The 21,325-nt window shown below is 35.9% G+C and overlaps 1 protein-coding gene across 8 annotated transcripts in view; it reads right to left on the minus strand.

The window, feature by feature from the left end:
- Positions 1-21,325, minus strand: part of PRKAA2 (protein kinase AMP-activated catalytic subunit alpha 2) — a 71,152-nt gene that overhangs the window by 18,006 nt on the left and 31,821 nt on the right. For 7 of the 8 annotated variants that reach the window (XR_012324627.1, XM_004323923.4, XM_033866026.2 and 4 more), the window contains 5 exons: positions 21,056-21,197; positions 11,226-11,319; positions 10,501-10,645; positions 9,174-9,261; positions 7,533-7,757 (listed from right to left, as the gene is read on the minus strand). Coding sequence is in view for 7 of the 8 variants with exons in the window: in XM_004323923.4 (XP_004323971.1) it covers positions 7,533-7,757; positions 9,174-9,261; positions 10,501-10,645; positions 11,226-11,319; positions 21,056-21,197 (694 nt within the window). In the remaining variant the exon portion in view is untranslated. Of the gene's footprint in view, positions 1-786; positions 4,990-7,532; positions 7,758-9,173; positions 9,262-10,500; positions 10,646-11,225; positions 11,320-21,055; positions 21,198-21,325 lie in introns of those variants that run through there. The other variant, XM_033866040.2, reaches the window with a different exon arrangement.

Raw genomic sequence — 21,325 nt, forward strand, 5'->3', positions numbered from 1 at the left:
GTAAGTTGATTCGTCCCTGCTCTTGAATAACTATGATTATTCAGACTTGGGTATTTGGCTGACATTTTCTCAAAAATAAATGAAATGAGCCTGTCACGTCAAAGGAAACAACTGGCAGTATCTGTTGCCAATCATAAAATTCAAGCTTTCAAGGAAAATGTTAGAATTTTGTATAATTTGTGTCTGTCTCCAAGAGTTTGACAGCTTCTCAATACTTAAAGACTACTACGTTTATCATGAAGAGGATAATGACTGTAATTTGATATTATATAATAAAATGTGTCACCATTTGGAACATCAGTCTACCTCAATAACCCAATATTTTCCATATGACCAATGCAAGATGTTACAGAATCATACATGGGCAAAAGATCCACTCAAAATACAGAACAGACCAGTGGATTTTAATGTAATAAAGTACAAAAGTTCACTGATATGTTTTCTTATTTGATATTGCAATTAACATGTTAAGCTTTGGTTTAATATCAAAGAAAAATATCTGTAACTATCTGAAAGGCTATGAAAATGTTCCTCCCTTTTCCCACCACTTATTTGAGATCTGATATTTTTCCTAGACTTCAACTAATACAGCATATTGCAACAGATGACTGAAGAAGCAGATAATGAGAACCTGGCTGCTGTCTCTGATTTAGAGGATTTGAAAAATGTAAAATAAAGGTACTCTTGTCACCATATTTTCTTGTTTTGGAAAATAAGGTTATTTTTCATAAGAGACATATTATTCAGAATAACATGTAGTAGGTTTTTTATTATTATTAAGTGAATTAAATATTTTTAAAATTTCTCAGTTTTGGTTTCTAATATGATATTGATAAATACGACCTATATTTAAAAAAAGACTCTTTGGAGTCCTCAATTTTAAGACTGTAAAGGGGTACTCAAACCAAAATGTTTGAGAACCAGTCTCCTAGGTCTTATTTTCTCACTCTTCTGGGCCTTTGCACATGATGTTACTATTGCCACCCTAGAATATCCCACCCCTTTTCATTTAACTAACATGTACTACGCCTTCAAGATTGTGTAAGCATTGCTACATGGTAAACTGGGCACTCCCTAAGCTAAATTTAGATCAGTATATAGTTTACCTGAATGCCTTCTATTGACTAATTCATTTATGAATATTTACTAAGGACATACCGTGGTAAAAAGGCACACTCCTTCTCACAGAAATTATATTCTAGCTGAATACAGATTAAACAAACACTCTCAAAAATGAATATATAGTTACAAATACACAAATATAAAAATCCTGTGATAAAGATTATGAGTGAAAAGTACAGGGTAAAATAAGAGTATATAATTCAGAATGGGAGGTAGGTGATTAAGGAAGCCACTCTCAGTAATATTTAAGAAGATACCAGAATGACTAGAAATCAACTAAGCAGAGCTGGGGAACAGGTATTCACAGCAAAAGAAACAATACATGCAAAGACTCTGAGATAAGAAAAAATTTTGCCATGTTCAAGGAACTGAACTGAGGCCACACTCATGAAATCATAATGAGTTACGGGTTGGAGTGGCAAAAGATATCAGGTATTTCTGACAGCTGTAGGCTATAAAAAAGGTTTTTGGACAAAACTATGGGTGATGAAAATAACTGAAAGATTTTAAAGAGACAGGCGTGACATGATCTAATTTGCATTCTGTAAAGATCATTCTGCTTGTGATAAAGAAATTGAATTGAAAAGATAAGAGTAATAATGATGATGAGGAGGAGGATGCTAGTGCAATAGCCCAAGTGAGAAATGATGGTGTGCCAGGCCTTGAGTATACACAGAGATGAAACTTCTACAGCTTCTAGTAGATAATGCTATTATAACACTCATACTTTCTTATAGTTGTTACAGGTTTTTTTCCTTAATCCTCCCCACTAAACTGGGAACTCCTTGAAACAGGGACCATGCCTTATTCACCTGCATTCCAGTACCCAGTACAGAGTAAATGCTCAATAAATGCAGAATAAATGATGAATAGCCAATGAAGTCAAAAATGAATTCATAAATGTGTTTAATTGCTATATCATGATAATAATAAGCACTTAAATAAATGTTTAGTAATAAAATGACTGGTGAATACTAATTTTTTCCAAAAAAATAATAGAAAAAAATAAATTGTTACACATCTAACGTTTTTAAAATATCAATATCAAATAGGGAAGATGAACACTTTCGAATGAACTCCAAAAATTCATTCTTCCATAACAGAAACGAGATTACTAGTGAAAATTGTCAAAATCAACTTTTTCAGAACTCTGGAAATTAACCAAAGGCCTGTAATAATCTGAGGAGTGTTTGTTTAAAAAATTGGCCGAGTCTCAGTAAGAACAGCGAGATCTGTGACACTTTAACACATTTTTGACCAGAGACGTATTACAGCCACAGGTGTTAGTCTTAGTTTCTGCAAAAATCCCCCAGTCAATAAAGCGTTAAGTTACTCCATATCCATCTCCTTTCCCCATTTCTACGGGAGCCTTGAAAACCAACAGCCTCACAATCATTGTAGCCCAAAAAACCAGCATCTAGCAACCACTGGTGGGGGGATGGGGAGAAGAATAGGTTTAGAGTTCTCCAAAAGTCCTATCCCAAGAGAACTGTCGTTATTTGACATGGCTAGCAGATCTCTGGAAACCTCTACACTCAAGCCCTGTCTTCATCTGACCTGACTCAGAGCTCCCTCTACAAAGCCTTCTCCCCAGAACATTTGTCAAAAACAATCAATGGCAACTGTCTAACATCCCAGCTGCTAAAAGCAGCAATAAGAGTTGGAGCAAACAAGAAGCTCGTCAGAAAACTAAAAAGGAAAAGTTAGGGAAGTAAATTCCATAGGGGTCCTTGAAATACTCTTACATAATCCTGGGACTCACAAATGCAGGGCTGTGTTCATTTCCAAGAAAGGCCCTGATTTCTCATCACTGGTTGACTTTGAGGCTCTGTGCTAGCAGGAATGAAAACAAATGCAGAGTTATGAGCTTTTCATTAAAGCACTGAAGATATACCCCAACATGCACACGAAGTCTCTCAGCAAAGGCTGGGAGACTTATTAGATCAAGGCCTTTAAGGAAAGCTTTGTCTAATAATTAGCTGACCATTAAGCTAACCAAGCAGAGACTTCAGTGGCCACCCATGACAAAGAATATAGTCTTATGGAATTAGTTCAATAAAATCACTTAACAAACAAGAGCAACAACAACAATTACAAATTCTAGGCATCTATGCAAGAGGAATAAACACATATGACCATTTAAAAACCTATACATAAATGTTCATGGCAACATTATATAAGAGCCAAAAAGTGGAAACAACTCAAATATCCATTAAGTGATGAATAGATAAACAAAATTTAGTATATCTAAACAATGGAATATTTTTCAAGCAAAAGAGTAACGATGTACTGATACATGCTACAGCATGAAAGAACACTGAAAACATCATGCTAAGTGAAAGAAGCCATACTCAAAAGGCCACATGCCGTATGATTCCATTTATATGAAATGTCCAAAAGAGGGAAATCCACAAAGACAGAAAGTAGATTAGTGGTTGCCAGGGGCTGCAAGGAGGAGGAAATGGGTATAGAGTTTCTTTGGGGGATGAGAAAAATGTTCTAGAATTAGACAGTGGTGATGACAGTTTAACTTTGTGAACATACTAAAAACCACTGAATCATATAATTTAAAGAAGCAAATTTATGGTATGTGAATTATACCAATAAATGTTTAAAAAAATAAATAGAGAAGTAATCTAAATTTTCATTTCCAATTAATTCAGAAAAAGAACCACAGTTCTTCATAATAATAACAGTGCCGATTAAAAAGCCATACTTTGGGGCTGGGGGAGGAATAAATTAGGAGGTTGGAATTAACATATATACACTACTATATATAAAATAGATAAGCAACAAGAACCTACTCTATAGCACAGGGAACTATACTCAGTATTTTGTAAAAACCTGTAACAGAAAAGAATTCGAAAAGGAATATATACATATATGTGTGTGTTTAACTGAGTCACTGTGCTGTACATCTGAAACTGACATGACCTTGTAAATCAACTATACTTCAATTTAAAAAAATAATTATAATAATAAAGCAACCCTCCACATGTAAAAAAAAAAAAAAAAGCCATACTTCCAGCTTTTAATTTTCAGGAGTCAATTTCTAAATTAACTTGACCAAGGTAAGCAGTAACCAGGATGTTTATGAAGGTTCACCTGAGACAATCAATTCATTTCATATGGGTTACTACACAGCCACCAGAAATTATGTCTTTCTGTCACTATTGCCTAGTACCTGATTTTGATATATGACTTAAGACTAAATGAGTTATGATGACTACCAATCAAATTTTAGAAACTTCACAATGTGTGCAAACTTCTTTAAGTGCAGCTAAAAGGTCCTTATATATTCACTTTAAAATAATATTAATAGCTAATATTGTATGCTGGGCATTAGTCTAAAAGCTTTAATTATATTAGGATGAAAGTTTGCAGTTTCTAATATTCAACTGTGCTTAGACCTACAGAAATAGTCAATTCATATGGTTCAACCTATCCTCCAAACAAATCCATTATATATGATGTAGCTAAAGCACGAAGAGTTATAAGGAATATGCCAATAGCTAGTAAACAAAGAATCAGAATTCGTAATTAGACAGTTGAACTTCAGACACTCACTTTTAACCACAATAACATTAACAGTAATACTAAGCTTACAGCACTTAAAGATGTGATTTTCCTGAAGACAATGTCTGTCTTGCCTACCAATATATTCCCAGCACCTAGCATAGGACCTTAAACAGAGTAGATGTTAAATAAATAATTGTTAAAGAAATAAAAGCAAAAATGATTAAATGAACGAATAAATACTGAGATATATTTTCTAACCTCCAATAGCTTACCATCTTAAAAGACAAAAAAGATCTGTACAAAAATACAGGCATACCTTAGAGAGATTGCTGGTGTGGTTCCAGATCACTGCAATAAAGCGAATATTGCAATAAAGCAAGTCACCAACATTTTGGTTTCCCAGTGCATATAAAAATTACATTTAGAGTATACTGTAGTCTATTATGTTTGCAACAGCTTTATGTCTAAAAAAGCAGTGTGTATACCTTAATTGAAAAACACTTTATTGATAAAAAATGCTAACCATCATCTGACAACACAAGGTTCCCACAAACCTTCAATTTGTAAAAAACACAGTAGCTACACAGCACGGTAAAGCGAAGCACAGTAAAACTAGGTGTGCCTGTAACTATAAGACGGAATGTGGTAACATGAGAGAAATATAACATATCATGGTATTTTGGAGAAAGGCTGGATGCCACAGAACTGGTGTGCCAAGCTGGATTAGTGGAAGTAGTACAGGTTCTGAGTAAGGCAATATCTGAGCCCTACTTCTGCCTGCCTCTTGTTAGCTGGGTAATTTTCACAAATACACATTTACTCAAAACCTAATTCATATCAAATGTACAATGCCTAGAACGTATTAATACTTGGTCCCTAATTTAAAGGACCCTAAAATTTAATAGGGACAAACAGATACATAAATCAAAACATAACCTTTCTAAGCTTCAGTTTCGTGGTTTGTAAAATGAGAATAATAATAGTTACCTGTTAAGAATCAATGCAATAAAATATGTCAAGTACCTAGCAAAATACCTGTTATATAATAATCGTTAATAATTAGTAACTCTGTTGAACCATATTTTGTCAAATGAAGAATTCCCAAACGTTAATAAACAGAATATGGATAAATAAAAAAATGATGAAAACTATAAATTCAAGTTATTATTTTAAGTACAGAGATGGTTGCCACTATTTTATACCACCTACATATGTGTAAATTAACTCATCCTAGTAGACTTTTATTTACATTTTTCTTCTAAAACTTGTAAATATACAGACACCTGTTTAATATTAACAGAATCAGTACTTTTACTATTCTCAACGTATGTGCTGATACAAACAGGTGCAAGTACATACTTAACTTTCTTTTCTAAGGAAAAGCCAATTTTCTTTCTAAGGAAAAGCCAATTAAGTGAACTATTTATTCTTTTTTTTTTTAATTTTTTTTTTTTTTTTGCGGTACGCGGGCCTCTCACTGCTGTGGCCTCTCCTGTTGCGGAGCACAGGCTCCGGACGCACAGGCTCAGCGGCCATGGCTCACGGGCCCAGCCGCTCCGCGGCATGTGGGATCTTCCCGGACCGGGGCACGAACCCGTGTCCCCCGCATCAGCAGGGGGACTCTCAACCATTGTGCTACCAGGGAAGCCCCTGAACTATTTATTCTAAAGGACTATGAACACAACAGAGTTTTTCCCTGCTAAGTCCATTTCCATAACTAAATCTGGTTCTAATTTACAATTTTACGTTTTTAGGTATGAGGCCTGGAACACTAAGAGAGGTTGGGGGAAGAAAACAGTACACGAATGCAACGGGAGTGCCAAAGAGATCAGCAGCAGTCACAAAAACAACTACCTCAGCCACCACTGACATGTTCCAAGAGTCGTATTCTGGCTTATGAAGACAAGGCAAAGTATTCTGGAAAGATGTCAAAAGAATGCGTTTGCAAATAAATACCTGATGAAATGTTAGGTGAGAACAAAAAACCCTCTAAGAAACATGACTGATAAATAAAAAGTAGAAGGCAATGAATCATCCTGACTTGTGTGTGCTATATAAAGGTCATATTCACAGTAACACCAGCAACTGCACTTTCCAAAGTTTCTCACATAACAAGAAATCCTTCTCAGCAAACCCACTAGCGGCTATTTTTGGATTCAAAATCTTAGCAAAAATTTTTATGGTTTATTTCATCAACCGTATGTAAAATATATAACTCTCACCCTGTTTTTCCATTTGAAACTTATTCAAATACTTTCTGAGTGTACACTATATTTCTAGGCCTTCTAGCACTGTATATACAAAGATGATAAGACACTCTCTCTACCCTTTTATAGTTACAAGAGAGGAGAAAGATACACTGAAAACAACTAGATACAGAATGAGAATGAAAGAATGAAAGCATGAACAAAATGTGGAAATCACAGAAGTGGAAGCAACTAAAACTGCTCAGGAGAATCAGAAGTGATTTCACAAGGAAGGTGATAAGTGAGCAGAATTTTAAAGGATGAATGGAAATCTTTCAGGTCCAAAAATGCAGAAAAGGCATCAGAGGCAAAGGGAATAATATAAACAAAGACATGAGGCGTAAAATATGCATTATGTTTGAGGAACAAGGAAAAGTTCACTGTGGCTGAAGCTCTGGTATAAGGGGTACGGCGTTGAGCCTTAACTATGAAGGGCCTTGTATGCTTTGCTACCTAAACTGAGAAGTTTGGGAAACAATCTGAAATATTTAAAAGTTGAGTGACAGGATCAGCTTTATGTAATAAGGAAAGTAAAATTCGTATAAAATCAAGTGTTACAGTGCCTAACATAAAGCAGCCATTCAGGTAGTGGTACTAATATTAATACTAGAATATGTACTTAATAGCAACAAAAAGACTATTCACCTTATATCTTTGATAGTTGCTCGTTTCAGGGGGTCAACCTGTAGCATATGCATCAGGAGAGTGGCAACAGAACGATTGAGATATTCTGGGATATAAAAAACACCCCCTCGGATCTTCTTAAACAACGTAGGCACATGCTCATCATCAAATGGGAGGGTGCCACAGAGAAGAGCATACAAAATAACACCGCAGCTCCAGATATCAACTTCAGGACCTGCATACAATCTAGGGGAAAAGATGACAACACAAACCTGAAATGCAAGTGTCACTTCCCATCTACGTGTACCCTGTTTCTATGTGTACCTATATACACAGTACAGACTGTATATGTATTGCTTCCCAAGGTCTTTAGTGAAGTCCGTGGCCACTCCACAACATTCAATGTTGTTCCCCAGAAAGAATAAGTGATCTAACCAAATACTATTCAAACTTCCCAAGAGAAAACAGTATTTTTATTTTTTGACACAAACTAAACTGAGCTTACTAATTGACTAATTAAAAAATATAAAACTTTCTATGGTTGATTTTTGATAGAAACATCGAAGTGGACGACCATAAATTTGAAGAAAAGCAATACTATATAGTGTATAGGCTAAATCTTCTTACCATAAAGCTATTAAAAGAAAATGCATATATAACAGAATGTTTATGCCTGGCACACCTATTTTAAAGAATATTTGGAATAGTAAAGTACCTAACTAGTCCTACTGCAATTTCTTTCACAGTATTCATGCTGTATCACATTATCCTGGGTACCTACTACTTTCATTCCAACCACTTGGTAGCCCCTGGGACTAAGATTACCTTTATCCAGAAAACCTATGCCTAGAATGTTATTCCTTTTTCCTCTCACCTTTCTACATTATTAAGATTCCACTGATAGCACATTACCAAACTCAAACCTAAGTCTGAGGTAACAAAGTAGATCTCTACAATTCCAATTAAAAAAATACACTCCATTTCAATAAAAATTGCTGTCCATTATTTATATTGTTTGCTGTATAGTCCAAACTGCTATATCTGCAATAATACCTTTTCTTTATTTTCTCTCATAGAATTCTGTACACTTTTAAAATCAGACATTGGTCACCCCAGAAGACTTGAATTTATCACTGCACTCTGTATAAACATTTTAAAAATGTACCAATGAGTAAGTTACATGAATAAATTACACGGTCTTCTCTTGTGCAGTTAACTTCATGAAATGACAATACTGTCCCCCCAGAAAACCTCATTCTTCTAAAGACAAAACATAAAAATAATACTCTGTATGCTTTATAAAAGAGTATATACAGAATTATTAAAGGACTATGTCTGAGAAGTAAATAATGACACTAGCTTAAATGCAGCAAATGCTTGCTCTCCTAGCTGCAATTTTCTAAAATGAAAAAAATAAATCAAGTTTTGTTGCAGTTTTTAGTGGAAAAACTTCTTAAATACATTCATAACAAAATCTAAATCAAATGTTTTAAAAAATTGTTTAATATAAGTAATCTCTCTTCAACAATAGAAAAACTAAAGGGACAATATGTTTCTATTATGTTAAAAATCTTATCTTCCAAAGAGAATGTATTATAGTTAAATGTTATCAGAATGAACAAAGCATTACAAAAAGCTTACTCTTCACTGATATATTATTACCTGCCTGAGATGACTTCAGGTGCTGCATAATTTGGGGAGCCACAACTAGTTCGCAGAAATTCACCATCTGACATCATATTAGATAATCCTAAAAATAAGAGTAATATGTTTACCTGGTGCTACATATGTTTAAAACTAAATACAGATAAATGCATAAGGAAAAACGTCAAGTCTGTAATGCCTCACATATCATAATGTTTATTTTTAAAAGCAGTAGAAAGCATTTGTTGGACTAGAAAGACTCCATTTCAGAGTGCTCATACATGACAAAAAAGCCAAAGCACACCATGCCTAAGATTGAAATTAAACTCCTTTTCTAAATAAGAATGTTGATTCACTTCACAAATATGAGGTTATTCTAAATTATATGAACTTTTCCAAACATAAAAGCATCAAAATATTATTTACCCATGTCTACAAATGAAAGAAAATAGAGACTACGATTACTTTTTTATACTCTGCTTTCAAAGGCATTTTTGAATATCTCTAAGTAGAAATCAGATAGGCTCCAATTTATAAATATTACGTTCCAAAAGTTTTTAATTTGCAGAGCTTTAATTCAACATAGAAAAACATTCCATTGAACCAGAAATCTAGTTGCACTACAGCAGTAAATGAGCTTTGTGATTTAGAGAAGGAAGAGAAATAGGAAAATGACTTCCCTGGCTTTTAGATTAAAGACAAGGTACAGACAAAAATTTTAAATAAGTAATGCTGAACTCTGATACCTTTTCATCTCTTTCTATAAATTTCTCACTTTCTGATCCTCTCCTCTACTACGGCACCCTGTCCAGGTATGTTTATCCCAGAAAGTGATTGGGGCATAAAAATTACATTTTACCCTCTTATTTTACCACCAACAAAAACTCCTACTCTTCTACCAAGTTGTTACCTGTTACCCGTAGTCCACTGACATTCCTCCTCGATCAATTCAGAAGGACTGCAACGCTCCAAAACTGCGTGCAAATTTTCACGTACCTCCATTTAAGTGCATTTATCAGGGAAAGTGCCCATACTTTCATTAGATTTTCAAAGGAGTTTGTGGCCCTCACAAAAAAACAGTTAAGTCTCATTTCCTGAGGAAGCAACGCAGATTGAGTGGATTTACCTTGACGCAAGCCCTCTGAATGTCTCTAGAAATACTTGCATTTTTAAAAAGTGGTTTAAATGAATAGAGCAAGCTAGTGTGCAGACTGTCCAACTAATCCCTTTTCATGGTATAGGATTTACATCAATGAAGTTGAAAGTTCTTAGTTCATTAAGAGTTGGTACTGACACACCTGCAAAGGCAGCTAGCACACTTCTAAACAACCCTGGAGTTGCATACCAAAATCAGCTATCTTGGCATTCATGTGTGCGTCCAATAGCACGTTCTCTGGTTTCAGGTCTCGATGAACGACCATATGCCTGTGACAGTAATCCACGGCAGACAGAATCTGCTGAAAGAGGCGCCTGGCTTCCATCTCTTCAACCTATCAGGTATAAAAGAAACTGCACTAAGAACATTGGGGACATCTACATAGCAAAAGTTTTAGTTTCATAATCAGCCTAAATATAACTGAGTACACTAATTAGAACTGTGCCAGAATTCTCAACAAATGAGACAAACAAGCCAAAAACTTGCATTCAAGCTCAACATGTCAATCAACAGGTTTTTCTTTGCTGCTAGGCAGTTCATTTTCAATTAATATTACTAAGTGTGCACAGTGTTTCAGGGAATCAACAAGTAAAACATAATCTAAAACAGAACTTACGTGAAATTGCTAAGAAAAGGAAATAACTGAAGCGTCGATACGATGTTATGGAACAGATTTTTCATTTTGAAAAGCACAGGCTTTTCATGTTGGCAGTTAAGTGGAATATATTTCCTAAAATCAGTATTTCATAAAGTGTACTTTTTAAGGAAAAATATATCTAATACTCTGTATGTTTAGTTAGACATTATTACAGAAGCAACCCCGACTCTGAAGATACATTTGTGGTTTGCTATTTCTCACTACTTTCTTCTTTTTTAGCTTAAGGGCTTATTGTACTAAACAGCATGTTACTCACCCGTCCATGTTTACAGATGTAGTCAAATAATTCACCACCAGACACATATTCCATTACCATAAAAAAATCTGTTGGAGTGCTGATCACCTGGTATCTTTTTTGTAAATGAAAAAATTTAATAAAAAATGTTACTTTAACCAGAATCAACCTAGTACATCCATTCTTGCTATAAATTGATATTCCAGTATTCTACCATATTTTAAGATGGCAACAAATTATATAATGTTATCAAAATAATCACAGAGCTATGAACACGGAGCTTCACAAAACTCAATTACTTCCCAGGGCTTACAAACTTCCCTCCAGATCCCCCCTTTCATGTTTATAAAATGTAGGAAATCCTTCATTCCTCAACAACTAAATTAAGCATCAATTTTTCCATTTAAACAAAAATCTGTTTGTAGTCTATAGAGATGAGGTAGCTTATATTTAAACATAAGTGAAAAATATTCTTGGAAAGGTAAAATGATACCAAAAGGGATACAACTCAGCAAAATCTATGAAGTAGACAAATGATCCTTTCCTCAAAAAAATGAAATGCAAAAAAAGGGAGGGGAAGGTATAGATTAAAAGCAAATCAAGAGACATATTGACCAATTATACTGTATAGACTTGTTTTCATTCCAGTTCAAACAAACCAACTTTAAAAACCATTTATGAAACAATCAAGAAAATCTGAATACTGACTGGAGAGTTCATAATATTCTAACTGTTTAGGCGTGATACTGAACTGTGCTTGTTTTATTAAGATAGAGCCTTTAAATTCCACAGTAGATACTGAAGAATTTACAGACTAAAAACATACTATTTGGGATTTGCTTCAAAATAATTTGGGGTGGGAGAAGTAGGAGGAAGCAGATAAAACAATACACTAATAACTGCTGAAGCTGAATGACAGATAAATGAGGCTTCATCACTTTACTGCTGTATTCATTATGAAATATCCATAATAAAAAATTAAATAGATGTATGTATTTACGCATGTGTATGTGTTTATGTGTGTGAAAATGTATATGTACGTTTTCTAGGCACTCAAAGCTGAGCACATAAAACAATAAAGAACCTTAGCTCTATTTGACAAAATAAAAATTTTCCTAAAAAACTACAACTTCCACATACACACACAATTGTACCAGAGTTTTGAAAACTTTAAATACAAGTTAAATATAACATTAATGTTTTAAATGAAGGTTGCATTTAACACATATAAAAGAAAAATTGTTCTACTCTGCTTTATTTATAAAGAATTACTTATAATCTGGTTAATCATGAGCAGTATCTAATTTACACTGAGTTGCTATTTAAAGCCACTAAGTGTAGCTGGCAGTTCTGCATGCCTTAAAGGCACCCAGTGGAAGGCACAAGCAGGGGCTGAGAAGTGGCTCAGATGCCCCCTGTAGGCAGTATACCTTGACACAGGATGTGCCAGAAGCAGGGGAACGTTTTGGTAATTAGTCCACCCAGATGGGGCAACTTTTATTATTAATGTGCAAAAAAAGAGAGTATGTTCGAAATGGCGGTTCTGGTTACTAGTCTTCATTAAAGAGGAGGGAAAAAATGACTAGGAAGTTGGTGATATAACTATATACTATATATTTTAAAAGAGGACACATCATGTATAAATTAAACACTTGCAAAAAGTAAAATATTAACACAACATTGTAAATAAACTATGCTTCAATTAAAACAATAGAAAAAAGTAAAAATTAAAGCTGTAGTATTGAAAATGATTATAGACTTTCAGAAGAAATATTTATAATAGCCATCGTCAGTCCTGGGGATGAAAAATGACAAGGTACCCCACTTCACACAGAATAAACTAATATAACTGGCAAATAAGGCTGAGTCTACTACAAATGAACTATGAAAGGGGAATCTTCCCTGAGAACTAGAGAAAAAAGACGGTTCTGTAAGAGCAGCCCTAACAGGCAGCAAACTCTTTTTTTTTTTTTTTTTTTGCGGTACGTGGGCCCCTCACCGCTATGGCCTCTCCCGCCGCGGAGCACAGGCTCCGGACGCGCAGGCTCAGCGGCCATGGCTCACGGGCCCAGCCGCTCCGCGGCACGTGGGATCATCCCGGACTGGGGCACGAAGCCGCGCCCCCCCGCATCGGCAGGTGGACTCCCAACCACTGCGCCACCAGGGAAGCCCAGCAAACTCTAATTGAATAAAATGAATACTGAGGGGCCGGACCACCCGCTGTGTCACTTCACTGTAGGCTGATCTGATTTAGTAACAATTTTCAGTCACTTTTCTGCTCTGTACATCTTTGGGGTAAAAGAGAAAAGTGATACAATTCTAATAAATGTAGTTGCTGATTCCTCCGAGTACATTGGAGTCTTCAGTAAATACTGTTGGATCCAGAGGCCTGACCAGATTTCAGTTTGATTTTAATTTTCTTCTTAAAGACTAGATGGTGGTATGTGCTTCCAGCCACAGATGTAGGATATCTGCCTCTTTTTTGAGATATCAGCAGTCATTACTGATCACAGCCTAGATTTTATTAACTCACAATGAAAATTTAAATGCTGGCCAATTTCCATAGTCTAGTAATGAACTACGGTCTAAAGGAAATATTCCCTCAAAAACCCACTGTCTCTGAAGTGCAGGCCACCAGATCACACTACCCAATACCTTTTCTTGTTATAGTCATCAACCAACCTCATTGTCAACTCCCTCCCATTTTGACTTAATGTCTCTTTCCCCACTGCTAATGCTGTCATCATTCTGGGTGAACAAAATATCCATCTAGATGATCTGTCCAATACATGCCCTCTAATTTCCTTCACTCCTCAGTTCTAACTCTCGTTCCCTCTACTACACACAATGACTCATTCCATGGTTATATACTGTCTAAGACTAACTCCTCCAATTATGCACTGGATTCCTTTGCCCCATCTACTAAAGGACTTGGCTTCTACAATTAGCTCTTCCTTCTCAGCCTCATTTTACTCAATATTCAGCAGTATAGCAACAGTTAATAATCTCTCTTTCTTCAAACACATTTTCCCCTTGGCTTCAAGACGCCAAATTCTCTTGGTTTTCCTCCAATCATTTTAACTGTTCACTTTCATTCTCCTTTGCTGGTTCCTCCTCATCCCCCAGACATCTTAACATCATACTGCCATAGAGATCACTCCCTAGAATTCTTATTTATTTATATGCACATCCTTGGTGACATCATCTAGTCTTTGGGCCTTAAATATCTTAAATACCATCTATACGCTGATGACTTCCAAATTTATCTCTGGTTTATACCTCTCCCCTTAACTTCAGACTCACATATCAAATAACCTACTTGCATCTCTACTTGGATGCCTAATAAACATTTCAACTTCAAAAAACCAAAATCGAATTCTTAATACCTAACATCCCACTTCAAACTTGTTCCTCCTACAATCTTTTCCATTTCAATTAACGGCAACTCCATTTTTTTATTTGCCCACGCCAGCTAACCTTGGAGTCATCCTTGACTTCTCTCCTTCCACAGCCTACATCTAATCTGTCAGCAAACGCTGTTCTCTATCTTGAAAATATATACAAAATAAGCTTACTTCTCAACACCCTCCACACTATGCTCTATTCCAAGCCACCATCTCTTTTGCTCAGAATACTGCAATTGACCCCTAACTGATTTCCCTGCTTCAATGTAAGTCGGGTCACATGACACCTGTGGTCAAAACTTGCCAATGGCTTCTCTTTTACTCAGAGTTAAAAGCCAAAGCTCTTACAGTGGTCTAGTGTATCCTACACAATCTGGCTCCCCTTTATGTCTCTGACCACATCTCTTACTCCAATTCCCCCTAGATCACTCTGCTACTATGATCTACCTACTACTGCCTGTAGCAATTTCCACCTCAGAACCTTTGTATGTGCTGTTCTCACCATCTGTTATTCCCCCCTCCAGATATCTGCAGGCATATGCCCTCTCCTCTTCACTGTCTAACATATAACATATTTTACTGACATAGCATTTATTGTCTATCTCTTCAACGCCACCCACTACACACACACACACACACACAAAATACACACACACAGAAATATGAGCTTCATAATAGCAGAAATTTTGTTGTTGTCTCTTTTTGTTTGGTGGTGTATCCCCAGTACCTAAATGGTACCATTTGTTGAATGAATGGATCAACAAGCTAACACTCTGGCCTCATTTTCCTCCATCTCCCTATACATACTCTGTACATGAGACAAACCAGACTGTTTGTTCCCACCACACCATGTTCTTTACACTTTCATTCTTTTGCTTTGCTGTCCTCCTAGAATCATCAGGACCTTGTTCACATGTTACTTCCTTATATATGCAGTAAGTAATCACTGAACACCTAGTATTATACTAGGTGTTGGAGAGATAAAGATGGTATTGGACATCTCCACTTGGATATCTAATGGGATTCTCAACTTAACACAGCCAAAGCAGACCATTAATGTTCACCTGTATCCCAACATGGTTCTCCTCCATTCTTCGTATCTCAGAAAATGGTATCATTATCAACACCTAGTTTTTCAAGCCAAAACCCAAAATCCCAGTTGCTCAGGCAAAAAAAAAGTGGGGGGAGGGTCCTCACTCCCTTTCTTTTCCTCAGTAATTTATTAGTTTTACCTCCAAAATATATATTGAATTGACAGATTTACCTCCAGCTAGACCAGTGTTGTCAGATACAACTTTCTGCAATGATGGAAATATTTTATATCTTCTCTGTCCAATACAATAGCCACTAGCCACATGTGGCTATTAAGCGCTTGAAATGTGGATAGTGTGACCAGAGAACCAAAATTTTTAATTCATTTAATTTAAATTTATGTAACATATGGCTAGTGGCTACTGTATTGGACAGCACAAATCTATACCACCACTTGGCTAAAGCCACCATTAATCTGTCAGCTGGACCATAGCAACAGCTTCCTAACTGGTCTCTCTGCTTCCACTTCTGCCTCTGTACCCATTCCACACTATGGTCATATCATGTCACTCCCCCGGCTCTCTGAAAGCTTCCCATTTTGAACAGAATCCAAAATCAGCAAGATCTTCAAGATTCTATGATATGTGGTCCATGTCTACTCTCTGACCTCATGAACTACCTCTCTTTCCATCATTCACTCCACTCCAGACATAGCAATCTTCTTTTTCCTATAATACTCGAACTTTGTTTCCACCTCAGCAACTCTGAGGTTGCTGGTGCCCTTGCTTTAAAAACACTCTGTCCCCCGATTTTCAAATGGCTAGATCTTTATCATCCTTTAGGTCTTAGCTCAAACCTTACCTCTCAGTGAAGCTTTCTTAACAACCCAATCTAAATTAGCACCTCCTCCTTCCTCGGCACACCCTAGGACCGCACCCTGTTTCACTCTCCTCATAGCACTTATCAATGCCTAAAACAGTCTGGTTAATTTGTTTACTTACTATCGAGAACGCTAGATACCCCTAGAACATAAACTCCACAAGGGCAGAGACGCTGTCTTTTACCACTGTACCCCCAATGCCTTACCTATCAGATACTAGGTGCCCAATAAAAATTTGCTGAATAAAAGAAAAAACAAACATAGCTTCTGCTCCTAAAGAATTCAGTCTCGTGGCGATACTAATAAGAAAATGACCAATTACAATATAATGCCCAGGACTTTGGAAAAGCTGAAATTCTGGGTGCTCCAGGACCGAGAGGATGAAACCTAACCCAGTGTTAGGACTAGGGCAAAGTAGTTTTTCTAGAGGTAGTTGCATTTAAAAGCTGATATTTAAAGGACGTTGGAATTGGAAGCCTAGAGGAAGGGAGATATAGGTAAAGTTTTCCAAGCAGAAGCAACAGTTGAAATATAGCAAGCAAGAGAAGGTGGTGACCTGACAATAAGAGCAGAGAGAAATGAACAAGATTTAGGGGACACTCAAGATTAAGAGTGGCAGAACTTAATGATCAATTATATGTAAGGGGCGAGGGAAGAGGAGTTAAATATGATGCCCAAGTTTTAGGCTTAGGAAGCTGTGTGAATGGTATTTTCATTCACGCACAAAAAATATGTATATATGGGATAAAAAGTTCAACTTAGTTTCAGATGACTCTGTGACTCCAGAATGGAAACACCCAATAAATAGTTCGATAAATGTGTCCAGAATTCAGGAGCAATACAGATTTGTAAATTTTTAAGATAGAGATGACAAATGACACCCAAAAAGGGTTCACTAAGATTACTCTAGCTCAGAATGCTGAAATACATCAATATCTAATGGCCAGGCAGATAACAAGGGACCCAGAATAGAAAGTCTCAAGAAGAGGCAAGAATGTAAAAAGAAAATCAGAAGACTGTGGTCCCACGGAGACCTAGAGACTACAACATTTCAAGGTGGTAGTGGTGAATAATGTTAAAAGCTGTCCGTAGGTCGGATAAGATAAACATTTTTAAGAGTTGGCAGGCAAAACCATCTCTACCAAATTAGAAAGTATTGATCCTTTGACCAGTTAAAATGAAGTTTCCCTAAGAACCATGGGGGAATGAAAAACAAGGACAAAAGTCATTTCAACAAATTCTAGTTCATGGGAAAGTTTGGAGTTTCCTTTCAATCCTGTTTATTCCTTTTAATTTTCTCCCAGTGGGGTTTTTTCAATTGGAATTAATAGAGAAATTGTGCAATATATAACCTTCATTCTTAGTATTTACTTTTCAAACTTTCTTGCTTACTCTAGAAGCCCATTCTGTAGCAAGGAAACTATTCTTGGCAGTTAGTCCAAGACTGCAGAGAACAAACAAAACGATTAAAAGGATCAGGTCTCTCTCCCTGTTTAAATCACCGACGCTGTTAAAGGCTATGTCAGTAAGCTTGTTGTGTAGCAAGAATACATGAGTGCCTTTTTTAAAAAAATTCAGATCCACAATTAAAGAGGAAATGTGGCAGAATGGATAAGCTCAAGGCTGGAAGCCAGAAGCTTTAAACATTAAATTCACCTCTGCCAATTACCTTTGAGTAGTATTGAGAACATTCTATAACTCCTTCACAAAACAGCAAATAATTAAATAATTCTAAAACAGAATGATACAAGTAATCAAACCAAAATCAAACAATTATAAGTAATTACAGAAATGGAAGGAAGAAAACACTAGTAGTTATAACATCAAAAATAAGCTTCTAAATCCTCACGACAACTGCAACTGCTTATTGACAAAATCTGATTTGTGTTTATAGGAACGGAACAGGAACTAGAACTCATACCCTAAATGGACAAAGGTTCCCTGGGATCTTTCAGGGTTGGCATTCTAAAAGTGGTGAAGTCAGGAAACAAGGAAAATACAGAGATCTCTCCCCTCTCCATTCTCACTTTGGCACGTGACATTTTTTAGTCTGGTTTCCCAGTTTTCTCCTCTTATAGGAAGTGACCACTCAGTAAGGAAGAGCAAAGAGACTTAGCTTAGAAGTCATTCAGTAACTAGAATAAAGTCATTACTAACATGGAGCTGAAGTCAGACATGAGCTGTTTCACTTAACTGAAAATCATTCGGAATCATGAGAGGACTGGAATCAGCTTGCAGCCTGCCAATTCCTGCTTCTGGGCCAATGCACATCTAATAGCAGGCATTGTAACAGTAAGAACACATTTAATCCTCAAAGAGCACCATGGGGTATCCCCATTTTAAAGTTAAGGAAACAAAGAATACAAGAGTGAGTCACTGAACTCATAGGTGATATTTTAATTCCTATGATCATCTTTAAAAGCTTGTATATACATATTCTGGATTATCTAGAATACAGGTCCTAGACGACAACCTCATAATCAAGTACTGCCATACAATTTCAGGGGCCTCATTTCCTGTTTACGTTTATGATCAAGTGAACTTCAAATGAAGATCAAATGACACTGAAGCTTACTGTTAGAATGAAGTTTTCATCATAGTGATGTGAGAAAAGAGTCATCACAGGTCACCCAATGGCACACCAAACCCAAAAAAAGCCTTCTTTGAACAGTCAGTGACATATTCATGCTGTTGGTAAGATACACTGAGTGGGACCCTCATTTAACATACCAATTTGCAATGGTTCTCTAGCAATAAATGTATCTAGTTATAGAAATACTATAAATACTAGAAATATATAAATGCATGTTCCAAATCCCAGCAATAACTGGATCAGCCATTCATTTAAGGATTTCAAGAATGCTACTGTATTGGTTTCCTATTGTTGCCATACTTAGTGCTTAAAACAACACAAATGTATTCTGTATTATCTTACATAGGGGTAAGAAGTCTGATAGGGGAGAAGTCTGACACGTGCCTCACTGGGCTAAAAAATCAAGACATAGCAGGGCTGCATTGCCTCCTGGAGGCTCTAAAAGAAATCCATTTCCTTGTATTTTCCAACTTTTAGAGACCATCTGCAATCCTTGGCTCATGGCCCCCTTCCTCCATCTTCAAAGCCAGCCACAGCCAGTTCAGTCCTTCTCATATCCCATCACTCTGACCTTGCTTCCATCCTCAAATCTCTTCCTCTGGCTTATGATTCCCTCTTCCACTTCTATGGACCATTGTATTACACTCAGACCACCCAGATAACCCAGGAAAATCCCCCTATTTTTGTCAGCTGACTAGCAACCTTAAATCCATCCATAACCTTGGACTCCTCCTTTGCCATGTAATATAACATACTCACTGGGGATTAGGACATCTTGGGACTGAGGGACACTATTCCCTACCACAGCTACTACGCAGCCTTGTTATTAGGTAGACAACATACCTCTAGAGGGTTATCAAGTAGTTCCCCATCAATGCTGACATCTAAAGATTACTCACTAACAAAGTTTAGGCTAAATATAACCTCTGACTATAATGACCTAGCAAACAAAGCCTCAAAGATATTAATACTACTGCTTGTCATCTCAGTTTTCTCAGTACTGGAGTAGAAATTAACAGCATGGCATTTGAAATCAGATATGAACACAACTACTAGCTCTGCAACTTACTAGCTATTTAACCTTGGACAAGCTGCTGATCTTCTTTAGACATACAATTTTCTTATCAATAAAATGAGGATAACAATACTCCTTATATGCTTATTGTGAGAATGAAGTGAAGTGAAGTGAAATTATGTATGTAGAATGCTCAGTACAGTTTCTAGCCATTATCAGGTAGTCAATAAAATTAATATTTATTTTATTAAACTCTATCCAAGCTTTAAGATAAAAGTAAAGACAGTTTTCAGTGTTTAGCATATTACATTTTCACAATAAATATTAAACATAACTTCAAATGATGTAAAGGAACACTGCTGCATACTTAATGTCTAAATTGTCTATGGGTCTAGCTGATTTTAAATTATTTACCTTCCAATTTAATTACTTAGTGTATTTATTAAACTCTTAATTTACTTATCTTCTAAGCTTGTAACTTGTCTTATCCAAAAAGAAAAAAAATCATTTGCCTTCCTAAGGGCTTTACGATCAGTAATTAAAGTAATGATTGCAGTTTGGCAAATAATATTCAATACTATGGCAGATAATCTTTAATAGTAACTGTCTACCTTTTCCATAAAGAAAATATCTTGGTATGTTAATTAAAAGTGACTAGAAAATAATTATAAAAGAAATCTAGAAATAGCAAAGTACTAAATGACCTTCAACACGAATATTAGCGATGAGCCAATTTACAATTAGACTTTTAATTCTAAACCAGAAGTATGCAAAAAAGGATTGATGAGGTTAAATGAATTAACACTTGCTAAATATAAATATGAAAAAATTGTATATTTATAAAAGTTTAACTAAAAATAAGTAATTATTAAATATAATATTTCAAGACAGTTTCTCTTTTATATTATCAAGTGCAAAAATACTTACAGTTTGATAATATGAGGATGACGAAAGAGTTTTAGATTTTGAATTTCTCGTTTTATTTTTCCAACAACATCTAAACTGCGAATCTTCTGTCTATTTAAAATTTTAACTGCCACCTTATGGCCTGTTAATTGATGTTCTCCAACTAGAGAAAAGAAAAAGGAAAATAACCTTGCTGTCATAGCAACATAATTATTTATTCATGCTTCCTTCCACTGTAACTCCAAACTTCTTTACTCATATATGCCTCTTTGATACCATTTATTGCATAGA

The sequence above is a fragment of the Tursiops truncatus genome, chromosome 1 (genome assembly GCF_011762595.2).
Source record: "Tursiops truncatus isolate mTurTru1 chromosome 1, mTurTru1.mat.Y, whole genome shotgun sequence".
NCBI classification, from domain to species: domain Eukaryota; kingdom Metazoa; phylum Chordata; class Mammalia; order Artiodactyla; family Delphinidae; genus Tursiops; species Tursiops truncatus.